Below are 20,754 nucleotides of genomic sequence, written 5' to 3' on the forward strand. Positions count from 1 at the left end.
GATAGCTACCTGGAATTCTGCTCTATGCTCTGTAGTTTGGAATGTGCCTCTGGGGCAATCCTGGTTCTCTTGTTCTCTTTCTTACTGGGATCAAAGGCTCTTGCTGCCTGTTTAATGTCTGAAAAAATGTGTTTCATACATTTTGTTCAGTTTTCTAGTTGTTAAAAGCAAGAGGGCAAATTCACTCTTTGTTCCTTCCTCATGGCCAGAAGTTAGAGTGATTTATTCATTTATTTACTTAGAGTAATATTTTTAAATGTATGAAATAAAATGTATAGAAAAAATTATTTTGAAATAATTGTAATAACATTTTCATAACTACAAAATGGTTTTATATATGTTTAATGCATTCAATAATAAAACCTAGTATGGGGGCCTAATAATACCTCTAATTCTCTTTGAAGTCTTTACCTGACTCCAGATTAGGAACTGCTACCTTCAAACTGTCTATGCCCATGTATTCCCTGAAAAGTCTTCATGTAACCCTAGAGATACAGACATTCTAGTTTGAAGAAAGCTTCCTTTAGCTTTCTTCAACTAAAGATGTCAACAGACATCATCACAATTAGAGTCTATTTTAATTTACCAAAGGAGAAAAGTTAAGCCTGGCAATTACTAATTATTAATACAGGTTGAATATCCCTAATCCAAAAATCTGAAATGCTCCAGAATCTGAAACTTTTTGAGCAGTGACATGGTGCTTAAAGGAAATGCTCTTTGGAGCATTTCGGATTTTGGATTTTTGAATTAGGATTGCTCAGTCAGTAAGTATATAATGCAAGCATCCAACATCTGAAAAAATTAAAAAATCCAAAACACTTCTGGTCCCAAGCATTTGGGATAAATATTCAACGTGTAACAACTACTGATCATTATGCTTATTAAAAATTACCAATTAAATGATAAGTATTCATTAATGACACTAGTCATTAATAACAAAGCTATGTAAAATTCTAAAAATAATCTTCTGACTTTATGCTTGTATGTATTTTATTGTCCCTTTACCATCAGTGCTTTGTTTTTTTTTTTTTTTTGAGATAGAGCCTGGCTGTCACCCAGGCGGGAGTGCAGTGGTGCTGTCTCAGCTCACTGCAGCCTCCCCCTCCCGGGCTCAAACGATCCTTCCACCTCAGCCTCCCAAGTAGCTGGGACTACAGGCACATGCTGCCATTCCTGGCTAATTTTCGAATTTTTTGTAGGGACAGGGTTTCTCCATGTTTCGCAGGCTGGTCTCGAACTCGTGAGCTCAAGTGATCCACCTCCATCAGCCTCCTAAAGTGCTGGGATTACAAGCCTGAGCCACTATGCCTGGCCAATGCTTCTCTTTTAGGAAATATTCTTAAATGATTTCATAGTTGAATGTAATTATTATTTTAATAACAAAACTTTTTATAAAATACCAATTTGGGCTAGGTGTGGTGGCTTATTTATGCCTGTTCTCAGCACTTCGGGAGACCAAGATGGGAAGATCACTTGAGGCTAGGAGTTTGAGACCAGCCTGGGCAACATAGCAAGACCCTGTCTCTACAGAAAAATAATAATAAAGAAAATAGGCTGGGTGCATTGGCTCACGCCTGTAATCCGAGCACTTTGGGAGTCCGAGGCGGGCAGATCACGAGGTCAGGAGATCGAGACCATCCTGGCTAACACGGTGAAACCCTGTCTCTACTAGAAAATAGAAAAAATTAGCTAGGCGTGGTGGTGGGCGCCTGTAGTCCCAGCTATTCGAGAGGCTGAGGCAGGAGAATGGTGTGAACCTGGGAGGCAGAGCTTGCAGTGAGCCAAGTTGGTGCCACTGCACTCCAGCCTGGGTGACAGAGCGAGACTCCGTCTCAAAAAAAAAAAAAGAAAGTACAAGTTTATTGCTTAGTAAAGCATTAGCATCTTTTAAGTTGTATATTGTTGTTTTTAATGTGAAGTGATCAACACCTGTGAAAAGGGGTGGAAAAAGAAAAAATAAGAATAAATGTTTAATGTGAAGTGAGAGTCAGACCTTCTATATTTGTTGTTGTTGTTGTTGTTGTTGTTTTTGAGACAGAGTCTCGTGCTGTCACCCAGCCTGGAGTGCAGTAGTGCGATCTTGACTCTTGACTCACTGCAGCTTCCATCTCCCGGGTTCAAGCAATTCTTGTACCTCAGTCTCCCTAGTAGCTGGGATTATAGGCAAGCGCCACCATGCCTGGCTAATTTTTGTATTTTTTGTAGAGATGGTTTTTTGCCACGTTGGCCAGACTGATTTTGAACTCCTGGTTTCAAGTGATCCTCCTGCCTCAGCCTCCCAAACCCCACAAACCCCCACAAACCCCACTTTTAGTCTTTTTTTTTTTTTTTTTTTTTTTTTTTGAGATGCAATCTCACTCTGTCACCAAGGCTGGAGTGCTGTGGCGCAATCCCAGCTCACTGCAACCTCCACCTCCTGGGTTCAAGTGATTCTTGGGCCTCAGCCTCCCAAGTAGCTGGGACTACGGGCACCCGCCACTATGCCTGGCTAATTTTTGTATTTTTAGTAGAGATGGCATTTCACCATGTTGGCCAACGGGTCTCAAACTTCTGACCTCAGGTGATCTGCTTGCCTTGGCCTCCCGAAGTGCTGGTATTATAGGCGTGAGCCACCATGCCCATCCCCCACTTTAAGTCTTAAAGGATCAATGTTATACAGTTGAACAATATTCATTCTCTTTCTTAATGTCATTGTCAAGTGTGAGTATATCTTTTCCTGGTCAGTGAGAACTGAGGTTGAAACGAACAGTTTGATATCTGGACTTACATTTGTACTAAAGTGTATTGGGTTCTCTGAAGATAAAACCAACATACAACTTTTATCTATATAGGATTATTCTGTTCACTGTTTGGGAGATGTTACACTTTTCAAATTAAACTATGAATAAATGCTTATACAGATAAGAAATGATCAGTTCCCCACTATCCTTCTGTTTTTCTAGGTAACTATAACTACCCAATATTGCAGCCATGGAGTCCATGCTTAATAAATTGAAGAGTACTGTTACAAAAGTAACAGCTGATGTCACTAGTGCTGTAATGGGAAATCCTGTCACTAGAGAATTTGATGTTGGTCGACACATTGCCAGTGGTGGCAATGGGCTAGCTTGGAAGATTTTTAATGGCACAAAAAAGTCAACAAAGCAGGTAAGTTTTAATTCAGCATCCAGTTGGAAAAAACACACATGCTAAGAACCATAAGATGCATGTATGCATTTTTATGTTAAGAAATGCCAAAAGTTCTTTAATAGGTTCTTAAATGGGTTCTTTAGTTCTCATTTTATCTTATGAAGTCATACAAAAAAACAAATGCTTTTAAACATGCTCTGAATCTGCTGGCTACATATATACTGTTTGACATACCATATCATCTTGAAATCTAATTTTGCTTACTTAATAAACATGTCAGTTGAGCAAACGAGTATATTAGATTGTAATATTTAGCAAAGTATATGTTTTAGGATAGAAATTGCCATGTTTCTTAAATTTTCTTTTCATATTTGTCAATATGTTACCGGCAAAATACCCGGTTAAATTTTTCAACGTTAAGTGTGCCTCAGTGCAGTCTTAGTGCTGGGATTACAGCGTGAGCCACTGTGCCCGGCCAAAATCACTGTTTTCAAAAGTCTTTTACTTCCCTACAAGTGAAATATATGGGTTGTAAAATGTAAAGGATTTCTTATATATACCTCCCAATGACTACCACAATCATACAGTTGTGGGTATGCATTATTTGCTACTTTTCCAAAGTTAGCTTATTTCCCAGGTAAGTACATTGAAGACCGAATTGGCTTTGGTTATCCTTTTATGAAATAGGAATCTTGGTCCTATGATAAATTGCTGGTATGTCATTTGTATTCAACCTGTTAAATCTTGTTTTTATTGCCATTTGGAAGTCTTTATTGAAATTCAGAGTTGATCTGCATTTGAAATGCTGACGATTTGTTACTTTTGAACATTGCTTTTTCTTCAGTTCACCATAAGCTCATCCAAAAAAGTAAATGGTTTCTTGAGTATTGACTACCTAAAAACTACTAATGAGGTCATGAGTTTTGTAAATGAACAACCTCCTCTGATTCTAGCACAAATTGCTTTTACAATCAGTTATATAAGGGGAAAACAAAATAACAAATTTATAAAATTAGGCATTTTTATTAAGGATGTGGTAATATATAATAGCATCTCTGTGTGTAACTAGAAAGGTTCTAGGTAGTTGTGGTAATATCAGTAGTTCATATGCTGAAATCTCCTGATGATGTTGGAACTTCTAGAACATGAGAACCAGGCACAAATGATAGAACCCCATTCTCAACTGCTAACTGTCAGCACTGGATTTTCTTAGGGAACTTTTCTACATTCCACTTTTTTTCTATATTTATTGCTTTGGAATGAAAGATGGTACACCAGTGAGCTCAGTGGATATAGGTTCAAATTTTCTTTTTTTGCCTCCTTCAACTTGCAAGGGTCAGAACTGAATAACCTGTCTTTACTACTGGTTAATTTTTTAAAGAATAGCTAAGTCCTTAAGCACCTTGACATTGAAGCATCATTTAAATTTCCCCTTTAATTGAAAAGTTTTAATTCTTTTTCATTTGTCTCATTTTTATTCAGTGAATCATACCAAATATAAGTCTAGAGCTGTGCTACCCAATATGGTAGCCAAAGTTAAATTAATTTAAATTCCTTAGTTGTGCTAGTCACATTTCAAATGTTCCATGGCCACATATGGCTAGTCTAGGACCACTGTACTGGACAATGTAGATATAGAACTTTCTGTCATTACAGAAAATTCTGTTGATAGCACTGATCTAGATAACCTGGAAGAAAAATAATGAAAAAAGATAACTGTTCTTGATCTCTTTTTCTCCATAAAGAGGCATTAAGACTCAGGGTGTCTTTTGTACCCTCTCAGTCTTTCTTGTGCCATATTGCAGTTGTGTTTTATGGCAGCATATATGATCTTAAATTTGACATTGACTTTGAGGTAAACAATGGGTTAGGGGTTTGGGACGGGGGATTTTCACACATAGTTTTAATATTTGAAGACGGCCAGGTGCAGTGGCTCATGCCTGTGATTGCAGCACTTTGGGAGGCTGAGGTGAGCAGATCACTTGAGGTCGGGAGTTTTAGACCAGTCTGGGCAACATGGTGAAACCCCATCTCTACTAAAAATACAAAAATTAGCTGGGTGTGGTGGCGCACGCCTATAGTACCACCTACTCGGGAGGCTAAGGCAGGAGAATCTCTTGAACCTGGGAGGTGAAGGTTGCAGTGAACCGAGATGGCACCACTGCACTCCAGCCTAGGTGACAGAGCAAGACGCCGTCTCAAAAAAAAAAAAAAAAAAAGAATAAAACATTAAGATTTTTCAGCTCTTATTTGGATAAATTTACCAAATAACAAAATTTGTAAACATGTTGAAATTGATACCTCTTTAATGATAGCTTATTGGCATTTTAAGCTACTATTTGAGTTTTATACTAATGGTGTATGCTATTAATGCACTTCTAGAGCTGTTTAGTTTCTTTTTCTTTTCCTTTTTTTTTTTTTTGAGGCAGAGTCTCGCTCTTTCGCCCAGGCTGAAGTGCAGTGCCGCGATCTGGGCTCACTGCAACCTCTGCCTCCCGGGTTGAAGCAATTCTCCCACCTCAGCCTCCCAAGTAGCTGGGACTACAGGTGTGCGCCACCATGCCTGGCTAATTTTTGAATTTTTAGTAGAGACGGGGTTTCACTGTGTTGGCCAGACTGCTCTCGAACTCCTGACCTCAAGTGATCCACCCATCTCGGCCTCCCAAAGTGCTGGAATTATAGGCATGAGCCACTGCACCCGGCCTAGTTTCTTTTTTGAGTGTTAATTTAGAAGCAGCTCTTAGTTTCTCACTATTATTTTTTTTCTGGAATCTCAGCAGGGATGCTAAAGACATCTCCAGGTAATATATAGAGAATAAAAATTGTGTTGGCCGGGCATGGTGGCTCATGCCTGTAGTCTCAGCACTTTGGGAGGCCAAGGTGGAAGGACCCCTTCAGCTCAGGAGTTTGAGACCAACATGCACAATGTAGGGATACTCTGTCTAAAAAAAATTGTGTAGTCTGATTAATTTTTAAAATATAAACTTATTTTTAATAACATGTTCAGCGTATTATAGAATATTGCACAAATCATGAGTGTACAGCTTGATAAATGTTCACAGTGAATACACCCATGTAACCAGCATCCAGACCAATAAAAAAACACTACTAATACTCGTGTCCTTTCCTGTCATTATCCCTAACCCCCTTCTCTCCAGGGATAACCACTACCCTGTCCTTTAACACTAGAATAATTTTGCCTGTTTTTGAACTTTATTTAAATGCAATTGTATATACTCTTGTATTTGACCCCTTTTCCTTAATAGTATATGGATAAACTATATCTGTGTTGTTGAACAATGCAGTTTTTCTTTTCATTGATAGAGTACAGCTGTAGACATTCTTGTATGTGCCATTGGCACATATGATGCATTACCTAGGTATGGGATTGCTAGGTTGTAGTGTATGTGTTCATTGCCAAATAATTTTTCCGGTGTGGTGCCAGTGTACACTTCCACCAGCAGTTACAGTTTCTTCACATCCCTGCCAATCTTGTTATATAATCTTTTTAATTTTAGACATTCTGGGTGGAGGGTTTATTTAATTTTTGAAAATTCAGTGGAATATTCCCTGCTCCCCTCTCTTCTGAACTTTAAAAATGTCTGATAGGTAATTCAAACATAGAATTTATACCATTATATTTTTGTTAATAGCTTTCTAACTGACTTAGTCTTTTTACACAGTTTCATGTTTTCAGGCTTAAAATGGTCATTTGAATATAGGTATTCTTTTCAAACATTGTTATGTTCTTTGTTATAAATATTTGAGAGGTATTTCTGAGGCAAATACTCTTGGTTGGATTTCATTGACTTTGCTAATTTTTAAGTTATACTTTATTTAAACTAGCCATTAAAGATGGAAATTTTTATTTTGGCCAAGCTATATATAATAATAAATGAGAAATGTTTACCATATACATACATACATACATACGTACATGTATGTCCTTTAAAAATTGGAATACTGTTATCTGTTAGGTAGGAATATTATGACTATCAAGGCTGCTAATTTGTTTAAATAATTTCCAATAAAACACCACGTACGTCTAATTTCTGTCTCAGCTATGTCCCTAATTTTTACCTCCTTTCAAGTAGAATAATAATTCTAGACTTTGAAATTTCTTTCAACTGTCAAATATCAAGCTAAGGGATTTATTTTGGGAGAGGATGTTTAAAAAAATGTGTGTGTATGTGTATATGTTTATATATGTAATTTTGCCTGGTCATGTGATATTTAAGCATTTATTTATTAAGCACTTCTGTTTAGTTTGACATAAGATTCTGTGTAGTCAAGGAATTACCCTTCAAAATTGATTCATTTAACATTTATGAGTAGTCTTCTAGTATCCTACATTTATTATGACTTCTTATATTTGCTTTTGCAGTAGACCTTTTTTCTTGAAAAAAAAAAATAGGGTAGATTTGTGTTAGTTTGCTTTAAAAGTTGTATTTGTTGATCTGATAGTTTTGCCCTACTTCAGGGGCTTCATAACATCTCCCTGAAATGACTGTTTCTGTGAGGATAGTGAAGATTGATTGAGTTCTAGTAATTATTATATAATAAATACTTAATTGTTGTTCATATTTTATCCACTCTGCCAAATGTTGGGTTGGATGTAATCCCTTCCTTACTACAAAATATACATTGTGTTATCCAGATGCCAGTATTCATGGATGAGGCTTGCTAATATTGTATATACAAAAGCATAATTAAATTAGAATAATTAATAGTTTTAAAATAAAGGAAACTTTTATGTGAAGCCAAATTTGCTAGTCATGTCACTTAGACAAAATATGATCATAGGCTAGTAATTTTAAGGGGTATATGTTTTTACCTTTCATTCTTCTCAGCAACTTATTTTTAATTTAATATAAATAAAAGTTTATATTTTGCTTTACTGTTTTGAAGAAGGAACATTATCCCAAAATCAGATGAAAAATGAAGTGTGTGATGCTTGACAGTCACCACCAGCCAGTCATGAGGGTCCATAAAATAGAGATCTCGGGGAACATCTGTGTTCCAGAAGCCACCTCTGGTGCCTCTGAGGGTTAGATTAGTGGAGGTCGTGATCGCTGTTAGAGAATCGTAGACACATTACTATAAATCATGTAATTTAAATTTTATTACTTAAAACTATCTTGTTATCAACAGAGCTCAACTTCGTAGTAAGCAAAATTGCTTCTTTGGTTTTTTTTTGTTGTTGTTTTTTTCCAGAGAGGGAGTCTTAATATGTTGCTCAGGCTGGAGTGCAATGGCTATTCACAGGCACAACCATAGCCTACAGCCTTGACCTCCTGGGCTGAAGCAATCCTTCCACCTCAGCCTCCCAAGTAACTGGGATTACAGGCATGTGCCACCATGCCTGGCTCACAAGTAGCTCTTAAAAATTACAAATTAGGTCTATATCAAATGGGACATATACTGTGTTGTGACAAATACTACGGTCTTTTAGAATACTTTCGTAGCCTTTTTTGTTTAAATTAGGCTATTGAGAAAAAATACTTTTTAGTAAGTGTCTTTCTTTGCCAATGTTTTTAAAGAATATGCAATGAATAAATAAATAATAGGATACCATATATTGCTTATATTTTGTTCTAATTTTTGTATTAAAAACCCTCAATTTAAGTACAGTTAACAGTTGTTGAATCTTAAGCAGAAGATGTACTGGATGATTGTGCTATTTGATCTTTTCTGTATATTTGAAATTTTTATTAATAAAAAGTTTAAAAATATTTTAATTAAAGATGATAAAAAGCTTTAATTGCTTATCTTTATTTACTATCAGTAAGCAATGGACATCTGAGTATCTTCTAGGCATAACTGCTGAGTTCTGTGGTAGATACAGAGACACATAAGACATTGTTTCTTCAAGAAGATTGTAATATATATAAGATGACTGGACTTTTGCATAAGTGATATGTGTTAGCAGAGTGGGTAGTATAGAAAAGTAGTAAAAGAAAAATGTAAGTTAGAAATTAGATTATGGTGTATTCTGATGAAAGGCTTTGTACAGTGTAATGGTTTTATTTTAGGAAGTCAGTATGAGGCCTGAGGGTTAACAGCACAACCTTGTTAACATTGGTTAATTTTAATCAACTGATTGAAACAGAGAAAGTATTTTTAAGATAGTTGATAACCTCTTCTGACTTATTTAGGACTTACCTTTGACCTAAAACAATGGACTGTCTGAGAGAATTTTGTGAGTTTTTTTTTCTTTTCTTTTTTTCTTTTAAGAGATTTGGCCTTACTGTGTTGCCCAGGTTGGTCTCGAGCCCCTGGCGTCAAACCATCCTCCTGCCTCATTTTCACAAAGTGTTGGGATTACAAGCATGAGCCACCATGCCCAGCCAGTGTTTTCCTTTTCTTCATGAACTATAGTGTTCCTCTTTACTTGTGGTGAAACTGCAAGAGCTATTTCATGTAGTCCTTTTTTTATATATACTTAGAACACCTTGAGCTGAGCACAGTGGCTGACACCTGTAATCTCAACACTATGGGAGGCTGAGGTGGGAGGATTGCTTGAGTCCAGGAGTTTGAGACCAGCCTGGGCAACATAGTGAGACCTCGTCTCTACAAAAAAATGAAAAAATGTGCCGGGCATGGTGATGCATGGCTGTGGTCCCAGCTACTCGGGAGACTGAGGTGAGAGGATCACTTGAGACCAGGAGGTGGAGGCTGCAGTGAGCTATGATTGCGCCACTGCACTTCAGCCTGGGTAATAGAGTGAGACCCTGTCTCAAAAAAAGAAAAAAAAAAAAAGACTTGAAAAATAAAACATTTATTTATTTTAATTTTTTTTTTTTTTGAGATGGAATCCCGCTGTGCTGCCTAGGCTCCAAAGTGCTGGACACTTTGGAGTACCCAGGCCTCCCAAAGTGCTGAGATTACAGGCGTGAGCTACCACGCCGGCCATAACACATTTAAATTGGATACATTTATAAAATGTGTTATAGCAGAAGACTTACTAAAATAAGATTGTGCACATGAATGGCAAGATGGGAACTTGAAGTTTTAGGTCATTTACTTTTAGTTCAAATTAGTATTATGTAAAACTTACCTCCTGGCTGTCCTGTGCCTCATAATGATCAGGAGTTAAGATTAGGTGTTTATATGAGTGCTATTTAAAGCTGTTACTCAGCCTAAATGACTGATTTCTTTCTTGAAGACATGCATCGTGTTTTGCTTTGGTGTTCCGTATTTTCCCTGTGTTATTTCTGGGGCGACAGAATAATGTCTTGGCTAAAAATATAGTCCTGTGGACTAACTGTGTTTGAAACTCGACTTTTTTTTTGTCTTAGAAAACATTTATCTTCTCCACAACATCCTCATTTGTAAAGTTAATATAATATTTGTCTCATAGGGTTTCTGTAAGGAATAGAATAATTTCTGAAAAGTACTTAGCACAATGCTTGGCACATATAAATATGCAAATGCTATCTTGTTATTTCTATTATATAAATAGTTGACTTGGGAACCTCTTTATTTGTAAGATTTTCTAGTAGACTAATGCCTGAAACTTTAGCTGTAGAGTGTATTATATTTTCATTTTTTATCTCATTTCTTTTATGACTCTGGTCTGAAAATAACAATGACCAAGGTTTGAGTTCAGGCTCAACATAATAAATGGCAGGAGTTAAATTCCATTTTAGGTTTGTGTGACTCTGGAAACTGGGCTCTTGATCACTGTTATATTCTTACGCTGCATGTTTATTTCTGTGTGACATGGGAATGGTATTGAGTTTATATCACATCATTTTGTTTAGCTTAATATATTAATGTTCCTTATCAAGTTGACAGGTTGTTGAATCTCTGTCTTTCAAAGTTGATTCTTGACCATGGGTCTTGAATGTGTGTCATTGATCATATATATGTGTCATTGATCAGATGTGTGTCAGCAGAAAACTCATCAGTAATAGAAAAATAACAAAATACAAGTCTTGATGTTAGTGGTGTAACGACGTTAGCTAACATTAATTGAATATGTCAGGTGTTACAATAAGTTCTTTTTATATTACTGTGTCACTTATTCTTCAGTGGTCCTTTGAGGTATTCATACTATTATTTATTCTTTTTTTTTTTTCTGTTGAGAAAACTTGCCCAAAGGCAGCTGGTCAGTTGAAGGGAAATTGACTCAAAGTCTCCTCTGATCTAATGCCAGTGCTGTATAAATACATCCTCTGTTGTTTTATTGTAGTAAATGCTGCCTTATTTACAAATGCTTGGGGGAATGTTGTGTTTTAATTGAGTTACAGTGCTAAATAATTCCTTTTTGTTGCCACTTTTCAGAGACTTACTCCTCTAATATCCTTAACTCATTTATATACATAAGGAACCCTCATTTTACAAGTTATGTTTGAGAAATTTATTGGATTGGACTTTTGGCAGTGAATCTCTATGAGACGGTTGAGTTGCCAGGCTGATTTATGAAAATAATAATGCTAATGTAGCAAAAATGCAGAACAGAAGAAAATAATTAGAAGAGAAAAAAATGAGAATAAAATAGAAAACTAATGTCTTGGATATTGATAGTTGAGTAGCAGTAGGTTTAATTTGAGGCTTTCAAAGACATAGAAATTCTGAAAGAGTTTCAAAATCTTTCAAGGAATTTTGGAAGGCTAGCATTCTTTGCTAATTTCTCTTCCAGTTTATTTTGCATTATTACCAAGAACACACATCAATGATTTAAGACATCACCTATCAGTAGAGCTGTTTTTTTATTGATTTGTTAAGAGGGGGTAACTAGATGAGAACTGCTTTTCTTTGGGTATCTGAGGAATAATGAAAGGAAGAAGATGGTAAGGAGGATGTGTGCTTTTAGTAGTATAAAATAAGCTGTGAATGATTTCAAAGAGAGGTGGTGGGAGAGCAAGTCCCTGTACTAGTAACCGTTTACATTTACTGCCCCTAACAAGATGGGGGATAGGAAGGTATGAGATAGAATATAGATTATTCATATGTAAAAGGTACTACAAATACATTTTTCTTACAAACAAGTACTCCCTGACATACAACCTTTCTTTCAAAAAGCATTTCAAGATTTTGTAGTATACTTCACGATTATCATTGTAAGTTACATTTTAAATTTTTAAACATTTTCTTTGAATTCTGTGTCCATAAGAGATTACTACACAGGAAACAACATATTGTACATAATTAATATGTACCTGTGATAGCAGAATTCAAAGGTAAGGTTTTTCCTGTGTTCTTTAGATGAGGACTCTAGGTTTTACACCTTTTAAAATGTTTAGATTTACTATCATAAGGAAACCAACTCTTTGATATCAGAAAAGTATTACAATGGTGCTAAAATTTTTATGGCATAGTTATTTGTAGATTGTGACATTCATATAATTTTATTACTTTTCTATATTTCTTGACTAAAATTACACAATTCTTTTATTTAGGAAGTGGCAGTTTTTGTCTTTGATAAAAAACTGATTGACAAGTATCAAAAATTTGAAAAGGATCAAATCATTGATTCTCTAAAACGAGGAGTCCAACAGTTAACTCGGCTTCGACACCCTCGACTTCTTACTGTCCAGCATCCTTTAGAAGAATCCAGGTAAATTTTTATAAAAACTTACATAGTAGACTTCCTGAACAAATAGTTAAAAATAATTTTATATTTGAAATCTGTCTGTTTCAAGTATTGTCAGTGAAAAATTCTTATACTCTAAGTGTTGAGTTCTTATGCATTAGTTTTCTCCCTAAAATTTATTTGCATTGTCTATGTATATGACTCTCTTTGAAATATTAATACTTTCTTTACTTTTGCCATGATTCTGTACTTCAGTGGCTACCCTGTGCTCATGACTACAATAGTCAAAATAGAAGATGCAAGGGTACAGAATACAGTTCTTGCCTGAAAGTAGCTGTCCTTGCTAATTTGCTAGAATTTCTTGTCTCCTTTTCATTGATACAGTATTTAGAGGCCAATTTTGTGTGTGTGCCAACTACTGTTTGAGACACTTAACCTTCTACTATGCCTAGCATGCCAGTCCATAGCCCTCAGTTACTTTACCATCTATTTTTCTCAAGGGTGAGCTTGGGAAGTGTTACTGAGAATGACAAGAAAATGAAATTTATGTAATCTTGACTGGACTCTCAAGCTTGTGGCACTTTTAATACTGCTTTAGATACCCTAGCTTTATAAACCTTTTCGACATTACTTTTAACCCGAAATTTATGCGTTTCTTCCTTCTTTCTCAGCAGACTGTATTCCCCTCTCTTAATTCAGAAAATCTTAATCAGATCATTTGGTATTTGTGTCCTGTGGCCCTGTTGGCCCTTAGGATTTTTAAGGATAGGGGAAGAATGGGAAGGTGGAGGACACAGAGCTGGCAGGGTTCCAGGCTGTGTGGGATGAAGGTCCCATCTCCCTTCAATTGTACAGTTTTGCTTTTATCTTTTATTATATATTGAGTTTCTGCAATTCTTACTTTGGAATCTTCAATAACCTCTTTCTACCATCTCACCCTTCAAAGGCACAAGATCTTTTTTTTAAACATAAAAGGAAAAATACAAACATTTACTATGTGAAAAACTATGCTAAATGCTTTACATTGTTTAATTCATCTAATTCTCACAATTACACAGAACAGAGGATCAAAGAAACTGTATGGTTTTAAGTGCTGGAGCTAGGATTCATTTTGTCATTCTGATTCCTGAGTCCCTGTTTTTATTTTTTACTGCACCATGCTGCATCTACCCAAAAATATGCTCATGTGTCAGTTGATTGATTGAGACAGAGTTTCACTCTGTCGCCCAAGCTGGATTACAGTAGTGCCATCATAGCTCACTGCAGCCTCGAACTCCTGGACTCAAGTGATCCTCCTGCCTCAGCCTCTCAAGTAGACTACTACAAGTATGTGCTACCATGCCCAGCTAATTTTTTGATTTTTAATTAAAAAATTTTTTGTTTTGTAGAAGTGGGGTCTTGCTGTATTAGTCAGGCTGATCTCGAACTCTTGGCCTCAATTGATCCTCCCTGAGATTACAGGTGTGAGTGACTGTGCCTGGCCTCTTCTTTTTCTTTTTTAACTTTTGGGGTGGGGTTTCGCTATTGTTGCCCAGGCTTGTCTTGGACTCCCGAGCTTGAGTGATCCTCCTGCCTCAGCCTCTCAAGTAGCTGGGACTACAGGTGCATGCCGCTGCACCTGGCTTGCTCATATGTCTCTTGTCATAAAAATATTTTTTATTGCCCTTCTTTTCATGGATAAACCTAGAACACTATAGTTTCTGTCTGTTATGTAATACTATTGTGAATCCTGTATCCCAAAGTAGACTGTTTTTTTTTCCCCACACTTATCCTACACTTTCCTGACTCTGTATTTGTTGGTGCTATTTCCTCTGGAGTGTTTTCTATCAGTGTCTCTAGTGTCACCTATTAGAATCCTACCTATCCTTGTTACTTTATGTTGTATTTACATGTCTTATATCTCATAATTACATTTCAAGTCTCTTGAGGGGAAAAGGACTATGAGTTATACTTTTCTGTGTCCCTGCAGCTTTTTGTATGGTGATTTAACTATTATAGAATTAGGAATTTATTGGCAACCATGAAGAGAGACAATTCAAAGATTACTTTAAGATATCCTAATTGTTAGGTTGTAAAATTATAGTAGCATTGATAGAAATAGGGACACTTTAGGGAAGAAAAAGAGAACTTCCAGTTTTTAATGAATTAATAATACTGACATGACACTGGAATTACCCAAAGGAAATGCACTACAGATAGAGTAATTCAGATGACAGTCCAGAGTTGGTGATGTATATGGGGGTGAGTCACTTACAGGCAGTAATTAAAACCTAAAAAAAAGTGAGTGAGTTTTTCAAGAGTATGAGTAAAAGGAGCAGAGTACTGAGGAAAGAACCTTGAAATGTAGGGAAAACAAGAGCCAAAGAAAAAATTAGGAGGAATATTGTCGTATGGCAGGAGAATTGGCAGCATGTCATGGAAGCAAAAGGAAGGAAAAAAGAACCTGCTAACACTGGGGAATACAGAATAAAAAAGAAAATAAGGACAGAAGAATCCATTACATTTGACCAGTGAGAAGTTGTTAGTAACATTCAGTGATTTTAGTAGGATGACAGTTTGGAAGCTAAAAAAAATAGATTCAAAGGGACCTAGCAGAGAAGACACTATGTGAGTCTGTAAGATAGTTTTTTTTTTTTTTAAACAGTACAGTTCAACAAAAGCATGCCTTATGGTCCAATGTGTTAATGAGCTAAGTGTTGGGAGTACAGAACAAGGCAGCTTCCTTGATGATGGCTGAGCAGGGAGCAGGACAACGTGACCCTTTCTCTCCTTCAACCTAAGCTCTGTTTTTATTTCTTATATATTAAGCTTCTGCATATGCTCTCATTTGAAAAACAGATTTAAGGCAGAAGAAAAGTTATTCACGTATTGAGACAGATGAGACATCAGTTAAAGGACATAACTGCCATTTAACAGTTACTATGCAGGCCCAGAAGCTTGTTATGTATCCACATTACTGTACTACTTTGTAGTTCTTAATTGCCAGAGCCTAAAGCCCAAGGCCTAAAGTGTTAGGGCTTGGGTGGCAAATGCTTGGTAATTATAATAGCAATGGTAAGCTTATTGAGCTTACATGCTTTATGTATTTTACATGATTTTCTCATTTCATCTTTATACTAACCCTTCAAGGTGGGTCTATTATCACCATTTTACAAATGGGTGAAGTGAGGTTCAGAACAGTAGTGTCCGTTGTTACCAAGACAGCACATAGGGCTGCTGGGACTTAAAGTCAGGTATCTGTCCTCAGAGCCTGAGCTCTTGATCATTACCCTGTAAGGCCATTGAATGTTAATGTCTAACATTTTCTGAGTTTATAATCTTCTTGTACATGAAAGACTAGTAACTTAAAAAATTTAATAACTGTGACACCTTTCAAAATGACATATATAGATCAAAGCTGCTTTGTGAAGTGGGAACTGGGCTACTGGAGCTAGCTATGCCTTGTCTCTCTTCCTGACTACTGTTCCAGGGTCATCTCTGGGAAATCCAGAAGTTCCTTTGAGCGTATTCTGAAAATTAACAGCCTTAATAAATAAGGATAATACCATAAGTGTAATGTAACAGTATTTTGAATTAGTTTATTGGTTTTCCATAAAGAATATCAATCATTTGAACAAGGTGGTTGAAATAGTGTTTTATTTTCTCACTTTTTAAGTTTTAAAAAAAATCACAGTTATCACAACACTTAGTTTAAAAGACTGAGTGATTTATCTAGTATAATTTGTATGCAGAGGCTCCTAACTTTGTTGGTTTAAGTGGATTATGTCTATGCTGAAATTAACAAATGTAAAATAGTCTACCTTCTAATTGATAGTTTAATAGGAGCACTAATATTTTATGTATATTTGATTTTGATAATGTGTAATAATATGATAGTAAATAACTTTTTCTTTTTTAAAACAGGGATTGCTTGGCATTTTGTACAGAACCAGTTTTTGCCAGTTTAGCCAATGTTCTTGGTAACTGGGAAAATCTACCTTCCCCTATATCTCCAGACATTAAGGATTATAAACTTTATGATGTAGAAACCAAATATGGTTTGCTTCAGGTATGTATTTTTATTCATCATGTAAAAAAGAGTTGTTTCCTTTAAAATTGGTTTTGGCATTTCGAACTTATTAACCATGTAAAACTACTTTATGTAAACTTTTGGTTCTTGTTAGTAATTTAGTCATTATTCTTATGTTCTGGAAATTTTTTCTGCAGTTTGTTGTTAGGCTTAAATAATGTTTTAAATATATCAAACTGATAACATTGGTAACCTTTGGGGGGTCACTTATTGGCTAGTGGATGGAGTGGGTTCCTTTTGATTCTTAAACTGAATAAATTGTATAAAATATTCAATTGAAATAAAAAAGTATGATAAAAATAAAAATTTTATCTTTAAGGAATTTAGTTAGTGATATCAAGAGGTATTGTTACCCTTTTCTTTTCCTTTTTGAGACGGAGTTTCACTCTTGTTGCCCAGGCTGGAGTGCAATGGTGCGATCTCAGCTCACTGCAACCTCCACCTCCCTGCAACCTCCACCTCCCAGGTTCAAGCGATTCTCCTGCCTCAGCCTCCCCAGTAGCTGGGATTACAGGCATGCACCACCACACCTGGCTAATTTTTGTATTATTAGTAGAGATGGGGTTTCACCATGTTGGCCAGGCTGGTCTCGAACTCCTGACCTCATGATCCACCCACCTCAGCCTCCCAAAGTGCTGGGATTACAGGCATGAGCCACCACGCCTGGCTAGCCTTTTCATATATGCTCATTTTTTCAGATTTTCCTTTCCCTGCTTACCAAAATAATATCCTGACAGCTGACTTTGGTGGCTTATGCCTGTAATCCCAGCACTTTGGGAAGCTGAGGAGGGAGGATCACTTGAGCTCAGGAGTTGGAGACAACCCTGAGCTCAAACATAGTAAGAACTTGTTTCTACAAAAAAATTTTAAAAATTAGCGGGACATGGTGGCATGCACCTGTGGTCCCAGCTACTCAGGAGGCTGAGGCAGGAAGATTGCTTGAGCTTGGGAGGTTGAGGATGCAGTGAGCTATGATAGTGCTACTGCACTCCAGCCTGGGTGACAGAGTGAGAGCCTGTCTTAAAACAACAACAACAACAAAAAGAAAAACAAAATAATATGTTCAGCGCCATAGAATAAATTTATATAGTAGATTCTAAGTTCCTTTTGGGCAGACATTATTTTTATTACGTTTTAACAGCTTTATTAAGATATAATTGGCATACAGTAAACTACACATATTCAAAGTATATGGTTTTATAAGTTCGACATATACTTACCTATGAAACCATCACCACGATCAATATACTGCATCTATTCGTAACCCCCAAGAGCTTCTGCATACCCTTTGTAATCCCTCTCTCCTGTTCCTTGCAGTTTTTCTGTCACTTGTCTCAGAACATCATTGACCTGCTTTCTATCACTATGGGTAGATTTGCATTTTCTAGAATTTTATAAGTGGAATCATATGATACCTATTCTTTTTCGGTCTGGCTTCTTTTAACCAAAATAATTATTTGAGATTCACGTGTTGTGTGTATCAATAGTTGATTCTTTTTTTTTTTAAATTGCTGAGTAATTTTATGAATGTACCACAGCTAGTCCATTTGCCTGTTAATAATATTTGGGTTGTTTCTAGTTTTTGGCTACTGTGCATAAAGCTGCTATGAACATTCATGTACAAGTTTTTGTATGAACATACACATTCGTTTCTCCTGATTAACCAAGTACTTGGGAGAGGAATGGCTAGATCAAATGGTATGTGTATGATTCACTTTTTAAGAAAATGATACTGTTTTCCATAGTGGTTGTACCATTTTACATTTCTATCAGCAGCATATAAGAATTCCATTTTTTTCACATCTTTGCCAAAATCTGCTATCTTTGGTCTCTTTGGTATCAGTCATTCTAACAGGTGTGCAGTAGTATCTCATAGTGCTTTTAATTCGTATTTCTCTGATCAATAATGATAGCGAGCACATTTTCATATGCTGCTTTGCCATCTGAATATCTTTTTAGGTGAAATATCTCTTCAGATACTTTGCTCATTTTTTTGAGGGGTTGTTTTCTTACTGACTTACGTGTGGACACAGTACGTAATTTACATAATTTACAAAGATTTTCTCCCAATCTGGCTTATCTTGTCATTCTCTTAGCTGTATTTTTTAAAGAATTGTGGCAAAATACCATCTTAACCATTTTTAAAAATTATTTTTAATTTTTGTGGGTACATAGTAGGTATATATACTTATACATGAGATACTTTGATACAGGCATGCAATGCATAATAATTGCATCATGGAAAATGGGGCATCCATCTCCTCAAGCATTTATCCTCTGTATTACAATCCATTATACTCTTTTAGCTATTTTTAAATGTACAATTAAATTATTATTGACTTTAGTCACCCTGTTGTGCTAGCAAATTCTAGGTCTTATTCATTTTTTTCTAACTATTGTTTTTGTACCCATTAACCATCCCTACTTTCCCCCACCTCCTGCAACTGCCCTTCCCAGCCTCTGGTAACCATCCTTCTACTCTCCATCTCCATGAGTTCAATTGTTTTGATTTTTAACTCCCACAAATAAGGGAGAACATTCAAAGTTTGTCTTTTTGTCCCTGAGTTATTTTGCTTAACATAACAACCCCCAGTTCCATCTATGTTGTTGCAAATGACAAGATCTCCTCCTTTTTTATGACTGAATAGTACTCCATTGTGTATATGTACCATATTTTCTGTATCTGTTCATCTGTTGATGGACACTTAGTTTGCCTCTAAATCTTAGTTATTGTGAATAGTGCTGCAACAAACATGGGAGTGCAGATATCTCTTTGCTATACTGATTTCCTTTTTATTTTTGAGTATATACCTAGGAGTGGGATTGCTGGATTGTACGGTAGCTCAAATTTTAGTTTTTTGAAGAACCTCCAAATTGTTCTCCATAGTTCATGTACTAATTTACATCCCCGCCAACAGTGTACGAGGGTTCTATTTTCTCCACATCCTCTCCAGCATTTGTTATTGCCTGTCTTTTGTATGAAGGCATTTTAATTAGGGTGAGATGATATCTCATTGTAGTTTTCATTCGTGTTTCTCTGATGATCATTGATGTTGGGCACCTTTTCTTATGCCTGTTTGCCATTTGTATGTCTTCTTTTGAGAAATGTCTGTTCAAATCTTTTGCCCATTTTTGATCAGATTATTAGGTTTTTTTTCGGTAGAGTTGTTTGAGCTCCTTATATATTCTGGTTATTAATCCCTTGTCAGATGGGTCGTTTGCAAACATTTTCTTCCACTCTGTGGGTTGTCTCTTCACTTTGTTGTTTATTTCATTTGATGTGCGCAAGCTTTTTAACTTGATGTGATCCCATTTGTCTGTTTTTGCTTCAGTTACCTGTGCTTATAGGGCATTACTCAAGAATTCTTTGAGAATAGTGTGTATTCTGTAGCCATTGGTTGAAATGTTCTGTAAATATCTATTAGATCCATTTAGTCTATGGTGCAGATTAAGTCTGATGTTTCTTTGTTGATTTTCTGTCTGGAAGATTTGTCCAGAATTGCCTTCAAGAGCCTAGGCCTGGACTTGGACACCTTAAGAACCCACTTGGTGCTCTTCCCTGCTATGGTCAAGCTGGTACCTAAGGTGCAAGACAAAGTTCCCTTTGCTTTTCCTCTGCTTTCTCAAATAAAAGGAGTCTTTCACCATAGCCACCGCAGATGGGAATGTGCTGGGTCACTGCCCTGAAGCCAGCACAGCCCAAGACCCATGGCGTACTATGTGGGTATCACTATTGGTTATTCAGGGCCCGATGGCTCTTTAGTCAGCAGATGATGAATCCCACCAGGACTGGGTCCTTCCCTTCAAGGCAGTGGGTCCCCTTTGGCCTAGGTGTGTCTAGAAGTGTCATCCATGAGCTAGGGTCTATATTGGGGCCCTTAAGACTGCCTGGTGCTGTATTCTACTGTGGCTGAGCTGTTACCTAAATGCAATATGAAGTCCTTTTTACACTTCACTCTCCTCTCTTCAGACAGAAGGAAGGAGACCCTTTTGTTGCTGCCAGCTACATTGCCTGGGG

The 20,754-nt window shown here is 36.5% G+C and overlaps 1 protein-coding gene across 8 annotated transcripts in view; it reads left to right on the forward strand.

Annotated features, from left to right (window-relative positions):
• SCYL2 (SCY1 like pseudokinase 2) overlaps positions 1-20,754 on the forward strand; it is a 71,638-nt gene that overhangs the window by 12,974 nt on the left and 37,910 nt on the right. For all 8 annotated transcript variants that reach the window (XM_054445666.2, XM_054445667.2, XM_063646614.1 and 5 more), the window contains exons 2-4: positions 2,943-3,147; positions 12,534-12,691; positions 16,571-16,715. In XM_054445666.2, coding sequence (XP_054301641.1) covers positions 2,971-3,147; positions 12,534-12,691; positions 16,571-16,715 — 480 coding nt within the window. In that variant the 5' untranslated portion in view covers positions 2,943-2,970. The remainder of the gene's footprint in view (positions 1-2,942; positions 3,148-12,533; positions 12,692-16,570; positions 16,716-20,754) is intronic.

The sequence above is a fragment of the Pongo pygmaeus genome, chromosome 10 (genome assembly GCF_028885625.2).
Source record: "Pongo pygmaeus isolate AG05252 chromosome 10, NHGRI_mPonPyg2-v2.0_pri, whole genome shotgun sequence".
Taxonomy (NCBI): Eukaryota; Metazoa; Chordata; class Mammalia; order Primates; family Hominidae; genus Pongo; species Pongo pygmaeus.